At 40.3% G+C, this 15,934-nt stretch overlaps 1 protein-coding gene across 2 annotated transcripts; it reads left to right on the top strand.

Moving 5' to 3' along the window:
• The first annotated feature begins 621 nt into the window (after positions 1 to 621).
• KIAA1586 (KIAA1586 ortholog) lies at positions 622 to 11,911 on the top strand. 2 transcript variants are annotated; one of them, XM_041773557.1, is made up of 5 exons: positions 687 to 753; positions 790 to 871; positions 1,416 to 1,499; positions 7,005 to 7,085; positions 8,338 to 11,911. In XM_041773557.1, exons 2-5 carry the CDS (start codon positions 851 to 853, stop codon positions 10,510 to 10,512), a joined length of 2,361 nt encoding a protein of 786 aa, XP_041629491.1. In that variant the 5' UTR covers positions 687 to 753; positions 790 to 850; the 3' UTR covers positions 10,513 to 11,911. The 2 variants fall into 2 exon arrangements, with proteins under 2 accessions (XP_041629481.1, XP_041629491.1); XM_041773547.1 differs by having other exon boundaries at positions 622 to 871.
• The last annotated feature ends 4,023 nt before the right edge of the window (positions 11,912 to 15,934 follow it).

Here is a 15,934-nt window from a genome sequence, read left to right as displayed (position 1 = left end):
ATATTATCAGTAAACCTTTGTTTTCATAAACTGTACCTGTTCACAATCATTCGTGTGTAAATATTGAAGAGAAAAAAGTGGGCCGCTATTTTGGTAAGAAAGTGTCTGAGCACAGTTTAGAGCCTGCCTCTGGCCCAGGGCGCGATCCTGGAGCCCCGGATCGAGTCCCACGTCGGGCTCCCGGCACGGAGCCTGCTTCTCCCTCTGCCTGTGTCTCTGCCTCTCTCTCTCTCTCTCTCTATCTCTATCATAAATAAATAAATAAATCTTAAAAAAAAAAGAAAGTGAGCAAAGAAAGAGCATTTTAACACCATTAATCTACATCATCTAGATCAGTATTTGTACAAAAGGAAAAAAGTAGAGAAAAGGTAGGGAGTGGGAAACCGTGATTGAGAGAGAAACGTCATCTATTATACTACGCTATAGTAGTATAGTAACAGCTTAGAGGAACACAAGAGCCACCATTCAGAGCCCCTCTCCACTCTTCAACTATGCGGGTGAGTCTCAGGAGCGACGAGAACTACAACTCCCAGCTTCCCGCGCGGCGCGAGGGAGGCGGGCCCAGACTGCGCCACAGAGGCTCGGGGGTGGAGCGGGCCACAGCAGGCCGCTCCGCCTTTTGACGCGGTTTCGCACCTCTTTCCGCCCGCGGCCTCGGCGGCGTCGGCGGCGTCGGCGGCGTCGGCGCTCACGCAGGGGCGGGTCACGGCGGCGCGAAGCGGTGCTGGGCGGGAAGGCAAGTCGTGGCGGCGGCGGCGGCGGCGGCGGCGGGCGCAGCAGCGACAGCGACGGCGGCGGCGGCGGCGGGGCCCGCAGGAGCGGCGGTGCTGTCAGTTAGGCCGTCGGAGAAATGGGAGACCCGGGGTCGGAGGTGAGTGGTCGGGCGTCGGGCCGCGGCATGGCGAGCCGAGCCGGCAAGGGCTTTGTGTTCGGCGGAGTGTGAGGCCTGGTGCGCGGCGGCAGCCCCGCGGCGGGGCGAGAGCCTCGGCGGCCCGGGCCGAGCCCAGCGGGCGGGCCCGGTGCGGGTGTGAAGGAGGACCCGGCGGCAACAATGGCCGCCCGGCGGCCCCCGGCTCCCTGCGCCGGCCCCGGAGCTCCCCGTGGCAGCTGCTCCGGCCGCGAGAGCGACATTTTGAGACAGGCTCGCCCCTGGGCGGGGAGCGTGCATCCCTCCTCCTCGAGGAGACGGGGGGATGCGCGGGGGCTGGTGAGTGGTTCTCGGCGGCGTCCGCTGCCGGTGGCTCCACGTCTGCAGAGGCATCACCCGCCTCCATCGGCTCTGCGTGCGCTTGGCTCCACTCGCTTTCCTCGAGAGCTTGCTGTTAGAGCGCTCCCCGTTTTCGTTCCTTCGGGGACAGTCTCTCCCTCCGAGGCTGTGGCTGAATAGCTGAGCATGTTCTGGCTTGTTTTTATAGATGATAGAATCTGCCCCTCCAGCTGGGCCCGAGGCATCTGAGGCAACGACGGATGAAAACGAAGATGACATTCAGTTTGTTAGCGTAAGTAGCAACGATGTTCGGGTTTTCCTCGGAATCCCGAGACCCTGCGTGGTAAGCCCGTTATGTGAGGATACCTCACCTGCGCGTTCTCCATTGAGCCGCCGGGTATGAAGGTCTGGTAGGTGCACCAGACACTTGGGGGCTTGGCGTAGGGTTAGGAAATTGACCAGAGGAGGTCTCTGAGCACCTGCACTGGACACCACAAAGACTGTTCGAAAAAACATGCCTCGCATTTAATCATGCTTCTTGTGCCTTCTTAGCGCCATTTTATGCTTAATCTACGCGAAGTTCTGGTCTCTCAAGAGTGTCCTCTAAGAGATGACCTGCAGGTTAGAGGGAAGGGGCCGCTAACAGATGAGGAAGGAGGTAGAAAACAAGAAGGGTTGCAGGAACTCAAAATCTGAGCGTTCTCTACTTTCATGACATGAAGGCAAATAGCTTGAAGACTTCACCAACCTCTGAGATTATCATGTTACAGCATAGTGCAAGTACAACATCTACTGAATCAGAATTTGAAGGCGGAACCCAGGAATCTCTACCAAGAGACAAATAAAGGGACATATGGCTCTCTGAACCATGCTTTTGTATTGGTTTTGGGGGAAAGGGCGTCCTGATGTATTTTGGGATGGTCTTCACCCAAAACTAAAGTTTTACAAAGACACTGTTTAAAGTGGTATCTTAGTAGCTAAAAACTTTTCCAAAGCAGTAATTAGTTGAAGTTTGCTATTAAAAATGTATAATTTTTCTTTAAATGAGTGCCTGTTTAATGTTTGTTAATTGCTCTCTAGGTTTAGGGCAACTTGATACAACAGTTTTCTTTTTCAAATATCAGTTCTCTAAATCAAATAAAATCCTATCTTTAAACATCGTGGTAGTAACACATGGTTTTTTGTTCTCGTAGGGTGGTAGAGAAATTCTTTGCAAGAACATTTCCTTGACATTTTTCCCCGTTAACAGTACATATAGTAACCCCTTTTTTTTTTGACACTCAAGACCTTATAAATTAAGGGGTACCAAGAGAAGTTTAATGTTGATTCTGCCTTCCCTGTGTTGTGGATTAAGTGATGTAGCTATGGAAATTGAAGAGCCACAGTGTCTGTTTTTTGTACTGAAAAGTATTTGGAAGGAATATTTCATGGGTCTTCGGGAAAAATAATTTTGGTTCTTCCTGAGTATAGTATAAAAAAGAAATGACAGGACACCTGGGTGGTTCAGTGGTTGAGCATCTCCCTTTGGCTCACGTCATGATCCCAAGGTCTTAGGCTCCACATCAGGCTCCTCACAGGGAGCCTGCTTCTCCCTCTGCCTGTGTCTCTGCCTGTCTCTCTCACGAATAAATCTAAAAAAAAAAAGAATGAGACATTATAATCTTGATGCTATTTTGTGCAGGCAGAACTAGGAGTGACATAGGTGTTATGACACATTCCTTTGAGAAAAGGAATCTACAAAATTAAGATTGGAAACACAATTGGGTATAAGTTTATATACTCTGTGGAATAAATTATTACAAATTTTTACTGAGTTAACACGTCAGCTTTTGTTCGTGAGGCTTAAAAATCTCTAAATTTAACTTAAAGTATAATCTTTTGTATATTTGCATCCAGAGTTTTGTACATCCAACTTGATAGAATTTATTAGTTTTGTTTCCAAAAAGGATCCAATATTGGACAGCTCCATAAGGAGAAGCAAATTATACAGGCATACCATGTTTTATTGCCCTTGATTTTATTGTGCTTTGCAAATACTGTATTTTTTACAAATTGAAGGTTTGTGGCAATCCTGTGTCAAGCAAGTCAGTTGGCACCATTATTCCAATAGCATCTCCTCACTTTGTGTCTTTCTCACATTTCAGCAATTCATACAGTATTTTTTTTTAATATTTTATTTAATCACGAGTGAGAGACTTTCTGCCCCTGGACACCGCCGAGTAAGCATCGTTAAAGTCTCCCTCTCACCGCTGTCATGTCTAAGTCAGAGTCTCCTAAAGAGCCTGAGCAGCTGCAGAAGCTTTGAGCTTCAAAACCACTGATAAGAGTTTGAGGAGCCATTTTGAGCAATGGGGGACGCTTACAGACTGTGTGGTAATGAGAGACCCCAACACCAAGCGCTCCAGAGGCTTTGGGTTCATCACGTATGCCACTGTGGAGGAGGTGGACGCAGCCATGAATGCTCGACCGCACAAGGTAGACAGAAGAGTCGTGGAACCAAAGAGGACTGTTTCCCGAGAAAATTCTCAAAGACCTGGTGCCCACTTAACTGTGAAAAAGATTTATGTTGGTGGCATTGAAGAAGACACTGAAGAACATCATCTAAGAGATTATTTTGAATAGTTTGGGAAAATTGAAGTGATTGAGATCATGACTGACAGAGACAGTGGCAAAAAGAGAGGTTTTGCTTTTGTGACATATGACAACCATGACTCTGTAGACAAGATTGTCATTCAAAAACACCATACTGTGAATGGCCACAACTGTGAAGTAAGGAAATCCCTATCGAAGCAAGAGATGGCTAGTGCTTCGTCCAGCCCAAGAGGCCGAAGTGGTTCTGGAAACTTTGGTGGTGGTCGTGGAGGTGGTTTTGGTGGGAATGACAACTTTGGTCGTGGAGGGAACTTCAGTGGTTGAGGTGGCTTCCGGGGCAGTTGAGGTGGTAGTGGATATGGTGGCAGTGGGGATGGCTATAATGGGTTTGGTAATGATGGAAGCAACTTTGGAGGTGGCGGAAGCTATAACGATTTTGGCAGTTACAACAATCAATTCCCAAATTTTGGATCCATGAAAGGAGGAAATTTTGGAGGTAGAAGCTCTGGCCCCTATGGTGGTGGAGGCCAATACTTTGCCAGACCACAAAACCGAGGTGGCTATGGCAGTTCCAGCAGCAGCAGCAGCTATGGCAGTGGCAGAAGGTTTTAATTACTGCCAGGAAATAAAGCTTAGCAGGAGAGGAGAGCCAGAGAAGTGACAGGGAAGCTACAGGTTACAACAGATTTGTGAACTCAGCGAAGCACAGTGGTGGCAGGGCCTAGCTGCTACAAAGAAGACATGTTTTAGACAATACTCGTGTGTATGGGCAAAAAACTTGGACTGTATTTGTGACTAATTGTATAACAGGTTATTTTAGTTTCTGTTCTGTGGAAAGTGTAAAGCATTCCAACAAAGGGTTTTAATGTTGTGTTTTTTTTTTTTTTTTTTTTTGCACCCATGCTGTTGATTGCTAAATGTAAGTCTGATCATGATGCTGAAATAAATGTGTCTTTAAAAAAAAAAAATCATGAGAGAGAAGGAGGCAGAGACACAGGCAGAGGGAGAAGCAAGCTCCAAGCAGGCAGCCTGATGTGAGACTCGATCCCGGGACTCCAGGATCACGCCTCGGGCCAAAGGCAGGCGCTAAACCACTGAGCCACCCAGGGATCCCTCACAATATTTCTAACTTTTTCATTATTATATTTGTTTTAGTGATCTATAATCAGTGATGATAACTCACTGAAAGTGATGGTTAGCATTTTTTAGCAACAAAGTATTTTTTAATAAAGCTGTGTACCTTTTTTTAGACATAACACTATTACATACTTAATAGACTACAGTATAGTATAAACATAACTTTTATATGCACTGGAAAACCAAAAAATTCATTTGATTCACTTTATTGTGATACTCTATCATTGTGGTCTGTAGTATTTCAGAGGTATGCTTGTATGCTCTAAGTGGAATTGAAGTATCAGAAGAGAGTAAAAAATATTCCTACTACCTTTATTTAATTTTTTGTTGTGTGTTTTTTTTGCCTTCAGCTTGGGTCCTGGTCCCAGAGTCCTGGGATCAAGCCCTACCTTGGGCTCCCTGCTCAGCAAGGAGTCTGCTTCTCCTTCTCCCTCTGACTCTCTCCCCTGCTCATGTTCTCTCTCTCTCGATCACCCTCTTTCAAATAAATAAAATCTTAAAAAAAAAAAAAAGATTTTATTGTTAACTAATTGACACATCCAACATGGAGCTCAAACCTACACCCTGGGTCAAGAGTCACATGCTTCTACTGAGCCAGCCAGGCACCTCTCTATTGCCACTCACACAAAAAAACAGTGGTAATTTTTTTTTTTTAAACAGTAGTAATTTAATTAATTTAATTCTACTTTAAAATCACTCAGAGAGGGACGCCTGGGTGGCTCAGCGTTTAGCACCTGCCTTTGGCCCAGGGCATGATCCTGGAGTCCAGGGATCAAGTCCCGCATCAAGCTCCAGCTTGTGTCTCTGCCTCTCTCTCTGTGTGTCTCTCATGAATAAATACATAAAGTCTTTTAAAAAATAAATAAACATAAAATAAAATCACTCAGAGACAGAATTTACTTCCCTTTGTGACTCCATTGTATGCTGGGCTCCACCCGGATATACCTATTTCTCTGCTTTTTTACAGTACCACCCAATAAAGATGAAATGCTGTTGGGTACAGTTCTCTGAGTGAGGGTTCTTCAGATGCAAAAACTTACTATTTAATGTATCTATAATTATGGATTCCTTAGTCTTCATATAAATCTCTTTCCAGCCTTCAGTCTACATGATAGCATAGCATCCTCTTTGTGTTCTACCATACCATCTATATGTTGATGCAGCTAAATAAATACAATATGCTGAAAGGAATGATAAAAATTTGTAGATAAAAAGAGCTCTTACCTTTGATACAAATTTTATTGTAATATACATACAGAATAGCGTACTTCCTGATTGTTGGTCTTGCCTTCACCCTATTTTAGTACTACATACCTATTTATTTGGATTATCTTGTTACTAGTCTTCCCACACTAAATATTTTGCTGATCTTGAAACCCAGCTCTAATGTTCCTGATCTAAGTTTCTGACCCAGGTATTTAGGGCCAGTGTGTGTTGCAGGTAGTATGTATGTAAAGAAAGAATTGAGAAACTCAGGGGTTGATGTTTGTTTGTGAAAGGATATGAAGAATAAAGCAGAGCTACTTAAGAATTCTGATTTTTGGAACACCTGGTGGCTCAGCGGTTGAGCGTCTGCCTTCGGCCTGGGATGTGACCCTGGAGTCCCAGGATCTAGTCCCACATCGGGCTCCCTGCATGGAGCCTGCTTCTCCCTCTGCCTCTGTGTATGTGTCTCTCTGCCTCTCATGAATAAATAAGTAAAATATTTTAAAAAAACAACAACTGATTTTTGAGCTTAATATCTAAAAGATTATTGGTAGTCATCTAGTTAAAAAAAAAAATAGTGCTGTGATAAAAGTCTTTTTAATGCTCTCCCTATACTATTTCCCATTTCCTAAGGAATCCACATGGCTTTATTCCTCTATGTAGATTTAGTTTCTCTTTGGGTCTTGTTATCATTACTTATTCATCTACTCTGAGTCTTTTTCTGTGCTTGTTTTGTTTCTGATTATTTTGTGCCACCTGTAAGACTTTTTCTAAGGAACAACAACAAAAACCTACTGATTATAGATGCAAGTTTGGTTTGAATGGTTTTCATGACTTGTAAATTTGATCAATTCTTTTTTAGGAAGGACCATCAAAATGTGTTCTTGAATACAATTATCTAGTCTGTAGTGATAATGAAAAGCCTAGCACCTGTCATAATGATGTAAGTATGTTATATTTGTGGTTTTTCAGTTCCGCAAGTGCAAAGTGTGTTGGAAGTGGCTTGAACTGGCTTGCAAGAACTGATTGTTAGATTTTTCAGTTTTGTGAGCATAACCATTTTGTGAGCATAACCATTATTAAAAATTAAAGTATATTAAAAAGATTAAAGTATATAAACTTATAAGGAAATAAATTGTTACATTTAAGGTAGAAAATACTCAAAACTCGTCATATCTTAATTTGAGATACCTATTGTATCTGAATGGTAAAAAAAAAAAAAAAAAAAAACTATATAACAGCACACTCCTGCAACATAATTAGAATACTTACACCAAGGTAAATGTCAAACTACAATTTGGGGCTTGATGTATTATTTATTGATTATGTAAACTTTAAAAAGTGATGGATAAAATGTTTATGCAGATTAAGCCCAAAAATTTGATACACCTCTAAATTGCTAGACTGTATGCTATATGAAAAATTGAGGAAACCTTGCAGTACTTGAAAACTCTTTTTTAATTTAACAAAGATGTTGATATTGATGAGTGGGTGGTGTTCTGGTATACATCTTTACTTTTTCACTTTTTGTCTTATTAAGGAAAAAGATTAACCACTTTTCACATTAGAACTATACTCATTTGGGGATCCCTGGGTGGCGCAGTGGTTTAGCGCCTGCCTTTGGCCCAGGGCGCGATCCTGGAGACCCGGGATCGAATCCTACGTTGGGCTCCCGGTGCATGGAGCCTGCTTCTCCCTCTGCCTATGTCTCTGCCTCTCTCTCTCTCTCTCTCTCTCTCTCTCTCTCTCTGACTATCATAAATTTTAAAAAAATTTAAAAAAAAGAACTATACTCATTTGTAAATCATATGAGCAACTTCTTCGTCCAATTGGATGATAATCAGACAGACATAGTCTGATTTTGTAACATTATTGATTATAAAATTTTAAAAACAGGTGCCTTGGCTGGCTCAGTCAGGAGGATCATATAATTATTGATCTCAGGGTCGTGAGTTGGAGCCCCACATTGGGTGTAGAGATTGCTAAAAAAGTAAATGAACTTAAAAAAAATGATAGTGAATTTTTTAAGAAATAGCAAGTCATATTGAAGTTATAGGTACAAACCAAAAATCAAGGTAAGTATTTTAATTCAAAATTTATTTCTAAAATTATATAAAATCACTAGCAGAAGTTTTTACATCAACCCTTAAAGTGTTGTTAAGAACTTTACTTATATATGTAAAATTATTTTTCAGATTCTGTTCCCTAAAATGCCAAAACGGCAGGGAGATTTTTTGCGTTTTTTAAATGTGAAGAAGGTGAAAACAGACACAGAAAGTAGTAATAACAAAAGTCAATGTGAATTGTCTAAGTCAAAGGAACCGAATTTCAAATACGTTGAACAGCCAATCACTGAAGAAAATCCATCATGTTCATCAAAGGAAGAAACAGATAATCTTGTGCTTCCAGATTGTTGGAATGAAAAACAAGCATTGATGTTTACAGAACAATACAAATGGCTTGAAATAAAAGAAGGTAAATTAGGATGTAAAGATTGTTCAGCAGTTCGGCATTTGGGATCGAAAGCAGAAAAGCACGTCCATGTGTCCAAGGAATGGATTGCATATTTAGTAACTCCTAATGGCAGTAATAAAACTACTAGACAGGCTTCTCTGCGGAAGAAAATTAGGGAACATGATGTTTCTAAAGCCCATGGTAAAATCCAGGATTTGTTAAAGGAATCAGTTAATGACTCAATTTCTAATTTAGTACATAAACAAAATAATAAAAATATTGATGCTACTGTAAAAGTTTTCAATACTGTTTACAGTTTAGTAAAACATAATAGACCTTTATCTGATATTGAGGGGGCAATAGAATTACAAGAGAAAAATGGAGAGGTCAACTGTTTAAATACGCGATACAGTGCAACAAGAATAGCAGAACACATCGCAAAAGAAATGAAAATGAAGATATTTAAGAATATTATAGAAGAGAATGCCAAAATCTGCATCATAATTGATGAGGCATCTACAGTTTCAAAGAAAAGCACTCTAGTGATTTATCTCCAGTGCACAGTTCATTCAGCTCCCACACCAGTTATGTTGTTTGTTGCTTTAAAAGAATTGGTGTCAACCACAGCAGAGTATATTTTCAATACAATATTGAGTACTTTAAATGATTGTGGCTTTACTGATGAATATTTGAAAGCAAACTTAATTGCATTTTGTTCTGATGGTGCTAATACAGTGTTGGGAAAAAAGTCTAGAGTAGCTACAAAGTTGTTAGAAAATTTTCCTAAAATCATTATTTGGAACTGTTTAAACTATCGATTGCATTTGTCACTTGATGATTCAATATCTGAAATAAAACAAGTTAATCATTTTAAACTATTTCTTGATAAAATTTATTCCATTTATCACCAGTCTAATAAAAATCAAAACAAACTTTTAGAAACTGTAGCTAAAGATCTTGAAATTGAAATTATTAAAATTGGCCGGGTAATGGGACCAAGATGGGCGGCATGTAGTTTACAAGCGGCTACTGCTGTATGGCATGCATATCCTGTATTATATATGCATTTTTCTAATTCTCACTCTGGTTTGGCAAAGAGACTAGCTAACATTAATTTTTTGCAAGACCTGGCTTTAATGATTGACATTCTTGAAGAATTTTCACTACTTTCAACTGCATTACAGGCAAGATCAACTAATATTCAAAAAGCACAAAAATTAATCAAATGCACCATAAGAGCTTTGGAAAATTTAAAAATTGGTACTGGAAAGCATGAGTCTCAAATTGAAGGTTTGATTAAGTCAGATAAGTTTAAAGATATTCCATTTAATAAAAATAATAAATTTAATGCTCTTCCTAGAAGTATGTTACTAGAAAATATAATTGAACACATGCACTTACGCCTTGTATCTGACAGAAACCACAATGAAAGTATTTTTGATTATTTTGACTTGCTAGAACCTTCTGCATGGCCTTATGAAGAAGTAACTTCACCATGGATAGCTGGTGAAAAAAAATTATTTCATCTATGTGAAATTTTAAAATATGAAATTGATTTGAGTGATTTTCGGGAATTTGTAAATAATAATATAAAATCAAACAATGTTTCCATTCCTACAACTATACAAAAAGCTAAAAAGATAGTTAACACTATTGCAATCAATAATGCTGAAGCTGAAAGAGGATTCAATTTAATGAATATAATTTGTACAAGGGTGAGAAATAGTTTAACAATAGATCACATATCAGATTTAATGACAATAAATTTATTGGGGAAAGAGTTAACAGATTGGGATGCAACACCATTTGTAAAGTCCTGGTCAAATTGTAATCATAGGTTGGCTACAGATACAAGAGTTAGGCAAAAATCAACAAAAACCTATGAGAATCAGCTGGCTATATGGAACTTACAATAAAGGATATTGTATATGTTTTTATCATTTGTAATTGTGTGCTACACATCTTTTATATATTAAAAAATTTTTTGAAAGCCAATTGTTAAACTTTTATTAACATATTGTTTCCAAAGAGATGAACTTGATTGTTGTTTTTAGAAGCTTTATAATTTTTTTTAGAGATTGATAGTGGACCATGATGTATATTCCAAGGAGTCCTATACAGAGTATCCAACCATTTCCATTTCTGCTGTCTTACTTTAGTAAGGATGCAAAAGAATTATAATCCAGTAAGTTCTAAGCCCTGGAAATTATATAAAATAAATGAGAAACGGAATAAAAACTGTAAGCCTTTTGGCTTTTACTCATTTCTGTATCTGTGCTAATACAGTAATCTATAGGTATGTGTGGCCATTAAGCACTTGAAATGAGCTCAGTAGGACTAAGTGAATTTTTTAATTTAATTAAATACAAAAAAGCAATGAAGGGAGGCAGCCCATAGGGAGCCTGCTTCTCCCTCTGCTGATGTCTCGGCCTCTCTGTGTCTCTCACATGAATAAATAAATAAAATCTCAAAAAACAAAAGCAATTAAAATATTTTCAATTCAATTTTTTTCAAAATATAGTTACCTTGCTTGTGATTATTGTAGTATGCCTGTCAAACTCCTGTGTCGTGTAATACTGCATAAAAACACATCACTGAATTGATGTCAACAGATGGGATTTAGTGCACATTTTTTTCTATGAATCAATGTAACATAGAATCTTTACCTGAGCATTTCATACAGATAACAGGAATTACAGTGATACTTCTATAAATCATAATTGATCATTAAAATACTTATTTTTCTAGTTCAGACATGAATACTCATTTTTTAATTTAAAATGAAGGCATACTGAAAAAGAAGAAGAGATGCAGAAGCTAGTACTACAACTGGAACAATTAACTGGAATTAAGTTACAGATTTCATGATGAATGATAATTACATTTGGCTGTCGCAGATAAAAGCTGTTATTTAACAAAGCGGAAAATACTGAGTTTCAGCAAATGCATAATGAATGAAATCTTTGAAAGTCAAGTTGAAATTTAGTCACTTGAAATCAAAATTAAAGGTTCAAAAATTTTTGTAATAATTTTTAAAGCGTTGAGCTCGCAAAAGTTTGGCCAGCTATAAAACAGCTTGGGTTTTCACATGAAAAAACTGGTTTTGGATAGAAAATAAAATATTTCAGTAATAGAAATTGTTAGAAAATTATGAATTAAAGCCTAAAATATGTTTTGTAGGAAGGTACAAAGTCCTTCGTTAAGTAAACAAACATTGTAGAATACAGGATCTTTCCTACAAAGTAATTTATTAAAAATCTGAAAAATAGGGATCCCTGGGTGGCGCAGCGGTTTAGCGCCTGCCTTTGGCCCAGGGCACGATCCTGGAGACCCGGGATCGAATCCCACATCAGGCTCCCGGTGCATGGAGCCTGCTTCTCCCTCTGCCTGTGTCTCTGCCTCTCTCTCTCTCTGTGACTATCATAAATAAATAAAAAATTTAAAAAAAAAAATCTGAAAAATAAGTATTTTTCTTTGGATGAGTTATGTAATATAAGAGTTGCAGTTCAAAACTAGAAGTACGTTTTGTCTCCTAGGACTTAAACATTTTTGAAGAAATAATTTGAATTCATGGCCTAAAAATCAAATTTGTATAGCTCTTTTTTTTTTTTTTTAATGTCCACAGCCTGGCTTGAATTCATGACCCCAAGAATGAAGAGTTCTTTCCTCTACCAACTGAGCCAGCCAGGTGCCACCATGTAGCTATTTTTAAAAATCTTTTACATTTATTAGAATTTCAGTTAGATGAGAAAATTATTTGTCACAGTAAGTGGTATTCCATCTAGGTTAGGTAAAATGTCAGATTTTATTGAAAAAAAATTTTTTTTTCAAAATTTATTCATGAGAGACATAGTGACCCAGGCAGAGGGAGAAGCCAGCTCCATGCAGGGAGCCCGACATGGGACTCCATCCCGGGTCTCCAGGATCACACCCTGGGCTGCAGGCAGCACTAAACCGCTAAGCCACCGGGACTGCCCTATTGAAAGTTTTAAATGAGACATTCTCCTTACTCATTCTACCTGTATGATACATTTTAAAACAGTTGTGGTCAATTTTCTGAAATGGTCTCTATGACAGGTGTCATGGGTACAGTTATATGTTCATTATTTGAGTGCAAATTCTATGACTCAACATCAGCTAATAGGATTGCTGAAAGAATTAAAATTTAGTGATCTCATGTACTTTGCTAGTTGGTTGAACTGTGGAGGAATTCTAAAAAACTTGGGCAGCCCAGGTGGCTCAGCAGCTTAGCACCACCTTCAGCCCAGGGTGTGATCCTGGAGACCCAGGATCGAGTCCCACGTCAGGCTCCCTGCATGGAGCCGGCTTCGCCCTCTGCCTGCGTCTCTGCCTCTCTCTATGTCTCTCATGAATAATTAAATAATTAAAAAAGAAAAAAGAATGTATATTCTAACTTTTAGAACAACTTTTAAAAAATTCAGAGTTACAACTAAAAAACAGATCAATGGACTTCTGTTAAATGTTCAAATGTTCCAAAACAAAAACAAAAACAAATGTTCCCAAAAAAGGGACAGGAAAAGGTAAAGAAGAACAAAAAACAGGACAAACAAAATACAACTCTAGATTTAAATATGGCCATGCCAATGATTACATTAAATACAAATGGCCTAAACACACCAATAAATAGAGCAGACTGAATAAATAGCAATACCCAACTCTGTCCACAAGAACTGGACTTTAGATATAAAATCACAGCTTGAGGGATCCCTGGGTGGCGCAGCGGTTTGGCGCCTGCCTTTGGCCCAGGGCGCGATCCTGGAGACCCGGGATCGAATCCCACGTCAGGCTCCCGGTGCATGGAGCCTGCTTCTCCCTCTGCCTATGTCTCTGCCTCTCTCTCTCTCTGACTATCATAAATAAATAAATTTAAAAAAAAAATCAAAAAATAAAATCACAGCTTGAAAGTACTTGGTTGGAGAAATGTACTTTGTCCTGTTCCTCCTGCCACATTCAGTTAAAAGTCTTGGATATATATGAACACCAGGGGCACCTGGGTGGCTCAATCCATTGAGTGTCCAACTCTTTGTTTCTGCTCTGGCTGTGATCTTGTGGGTCCTGGGATCTGGCCACTTTGGGCTCCACGCTCAATGGGGAGTCTGCTTGTCCCTCTCTCATCTGCTCCTCCCCCACTTGTACCCTCTCAAAATCTTAAAGAAAAAAACAACAAAACAAACGCATATGAAGACTGAAAGATGGAGAAAAGGCAGACCAGGTAGGGGCCTTAGAACACAGAACGTGGTGAGTTCCCCAAGTTTCCTATTTGCCTCATGTATCTCAGACTTGGACCTGGAGAAACTAGCAACCTGGAATTACCAATGGATGCAGACAGAAAAACAAAGGCTGACCTCCCACAGCCAAAGATCAGGAAAGAGCAGGCCAGCGAGACAAAACATACTATTTTACACAATAATGTCTTTACTTCAGGGAAATACTATGGAAAAACAGTGGCCGACCCCAGTCAAGGCAGCCAAGGACAAGTGGGCAACCTGGACTTCTATCCTTGCCAAATTCAAATGAATTACCCCTGACTATGAACCCCACTCACTAACATGGTATGTCAGAGGAGGCCTAATGGACAGTCAGGACTTTTACCTTTGCCCAGCATTAAGAAACCCTTGCCTCACCACCTGAAGTGTTCACAGAAGCTAACTACAGAGCCTGGATTTCACTACCTGGGAGTAAAAAGGCAGCAACATCCTCCTGCTCCTAAAGTGATGTCTAAGAACAACTGAAGTTGAAAGTTTACTGTCTAGAGTCTTATAATAATAACCAATATGTCTAGGTTTCAGTAAAGATCACATGTCATCCTAAGAACCAGGAACACACATTTTTTAAAAATTAATAGTTGGGGGATTTCTGGGTGGCTCAGCGGTTTAGAACCTGCCTTTGGCCCAGGGCGTGATCCTGGAGTCCTGGGATCGAGTCCCACATCAGGCTCCTGGCATGGAGCCTGCTTCTCCCTCCTCCTGTTTCTCTGCCTCTCTCTCTCTCTCTCTCTCTCTGTCTCTATCATAAATAAATAAATCTTTTTAAAAAAAACAAATAAAAAATCAATAGTTGGAATGCTAGGGGAACCTGGGTGACTCAGCTGGTTAAGCATCTGACTTCTGCTTGGGTCATGATCTCAGGGTCCTGGGATTGAACCCCACGTTGGGCTCCACGTTCCTCTGCTTCTTCCTGTCTCTCTCTCTCTCCTTCTCTCTCTCTCTCTCTCCTTCTCTCTCTCCTCTCTCATATAAATAAAATCTTTGGGTGGCTCAGGGTTTAGCCCCTGCCTTCAGCCCAGGGCGTGATCCTGGAGTCCGGGGATCGAGTCTCACATCAGGCTCCCTGCATGGAGCCGGCTTCTCCCTCTGCCTGTGTCTCTGCCTCTCTCTCTCTCTCTCTCATAAATAAAATCTTTAAAAAAAAAGAAAGAAAGAAAGAAATAGAAGCTATATAGAAGCAAATGAAGATTGTAAAACTGAAACATACAATAACCTGAATTAAAAAACTAAATGAATTAACAGAACAATGGACTGAAGAGGAAAGAATCCATGAACTTGAAGGTTGAACAAAAATTACCCATCTGAACAACAGAAAACAGACTTGGAAAAAAGAAAAATGAACCCAGCCATAGACTGGGTGAGCAACTCAAACCCCAACCCCTGTGATAGATTGGGCCCTGCACCCAGTACTGAGTTCAAGGTAGATGCCATTGACCTAGTTTTCAAGGGGCAATTTAAAGATGATCTAATAGGGGGTGCCTGGGTGGCTCAGTCAGTTTAAGTGTCTGTCTGCCTTAGGTTCAGGTCATGATCCCAGGGTCCTAGGATCGAGCCCTGAGCCCTGTATAGGGCTCCTTGCTCAGTGGAAAGTAGGCTTCTCCTTCTCCCTCTGCCCTCCCCCCCCACCACTGTGTGCCCACTTGTGTGCTCACTCCCTCTTGCGCACTCCCTTTCTCAAAATCTGTTAAAAAATTTTTAAAAGATGATCTAATGGAATCTCCCTCCCTCCCTCTTTTTTTGTACATAGTGAAACTGAAGTTTCTATTTTTGTTTGTTTTTTAAAGATTTTATTTATTTATTCATAGAGACAGAGAGAAAGAGGCAGAGACATAGGCATGGACTCCATGCAGAGTCCAACGTGGGACTCTATCCAGGGTCTCCAGGATCACGCCCTGGGCTGCAGGCGGCGCTAAACCTCTGCGCCACGGGGGCTGCCGGAAACTGAAGTTTCAAGAGGTTAACAAAATCGCCATGGCCACGTTGTTTGTTATGGATAGATAACCAACACTATCTTAATGGCTCTTTGTATGTACTATCCAGTATTTTTGGG

This window comes from Vulpes lagopus, chromosome 1 (genome assembly GCF_018345385.1).
Source record: "Vulpes lagopus strain Blue_001 chromosome 1, ASM1834538v1, whole genome shotgun sequence".
In the NCBI taxonomy this organism is placed as follows: domain Eukaryota; kingdom Metazoa; phylum Chordata; class Mammalia; order Carnivora; family Canidae; genus Vulpes; species Vulpes lagopus.
Note: the sequence above shows the minus strand (reverse complement) of the source record. Positions and strands in the feature narration are given on the sequence as shown.

Bases quoted from the DNA above. Each gene is read 5' to 3' on its own strand.
- KIAA1586 (XM_041773547.1), top strand. From the start codon at position 851: ATGGGAGACCCGGGGTCGGAG. The intron at 1,500-7,004 runs GTAAGTAGCAAC...ATTCTTTTTTAG, and splicing joins ATGACATTCAGTTTGTTAGC to GAAGGACCATCAAAATGTGT. The intron at 7,086-8,337 runs GTAAGTATGTTA...ATTATTTTTCAG, and splicing joins CTAGCACCTGTCATAATGAT to ATTCTGTTCCCTAAAATGCC.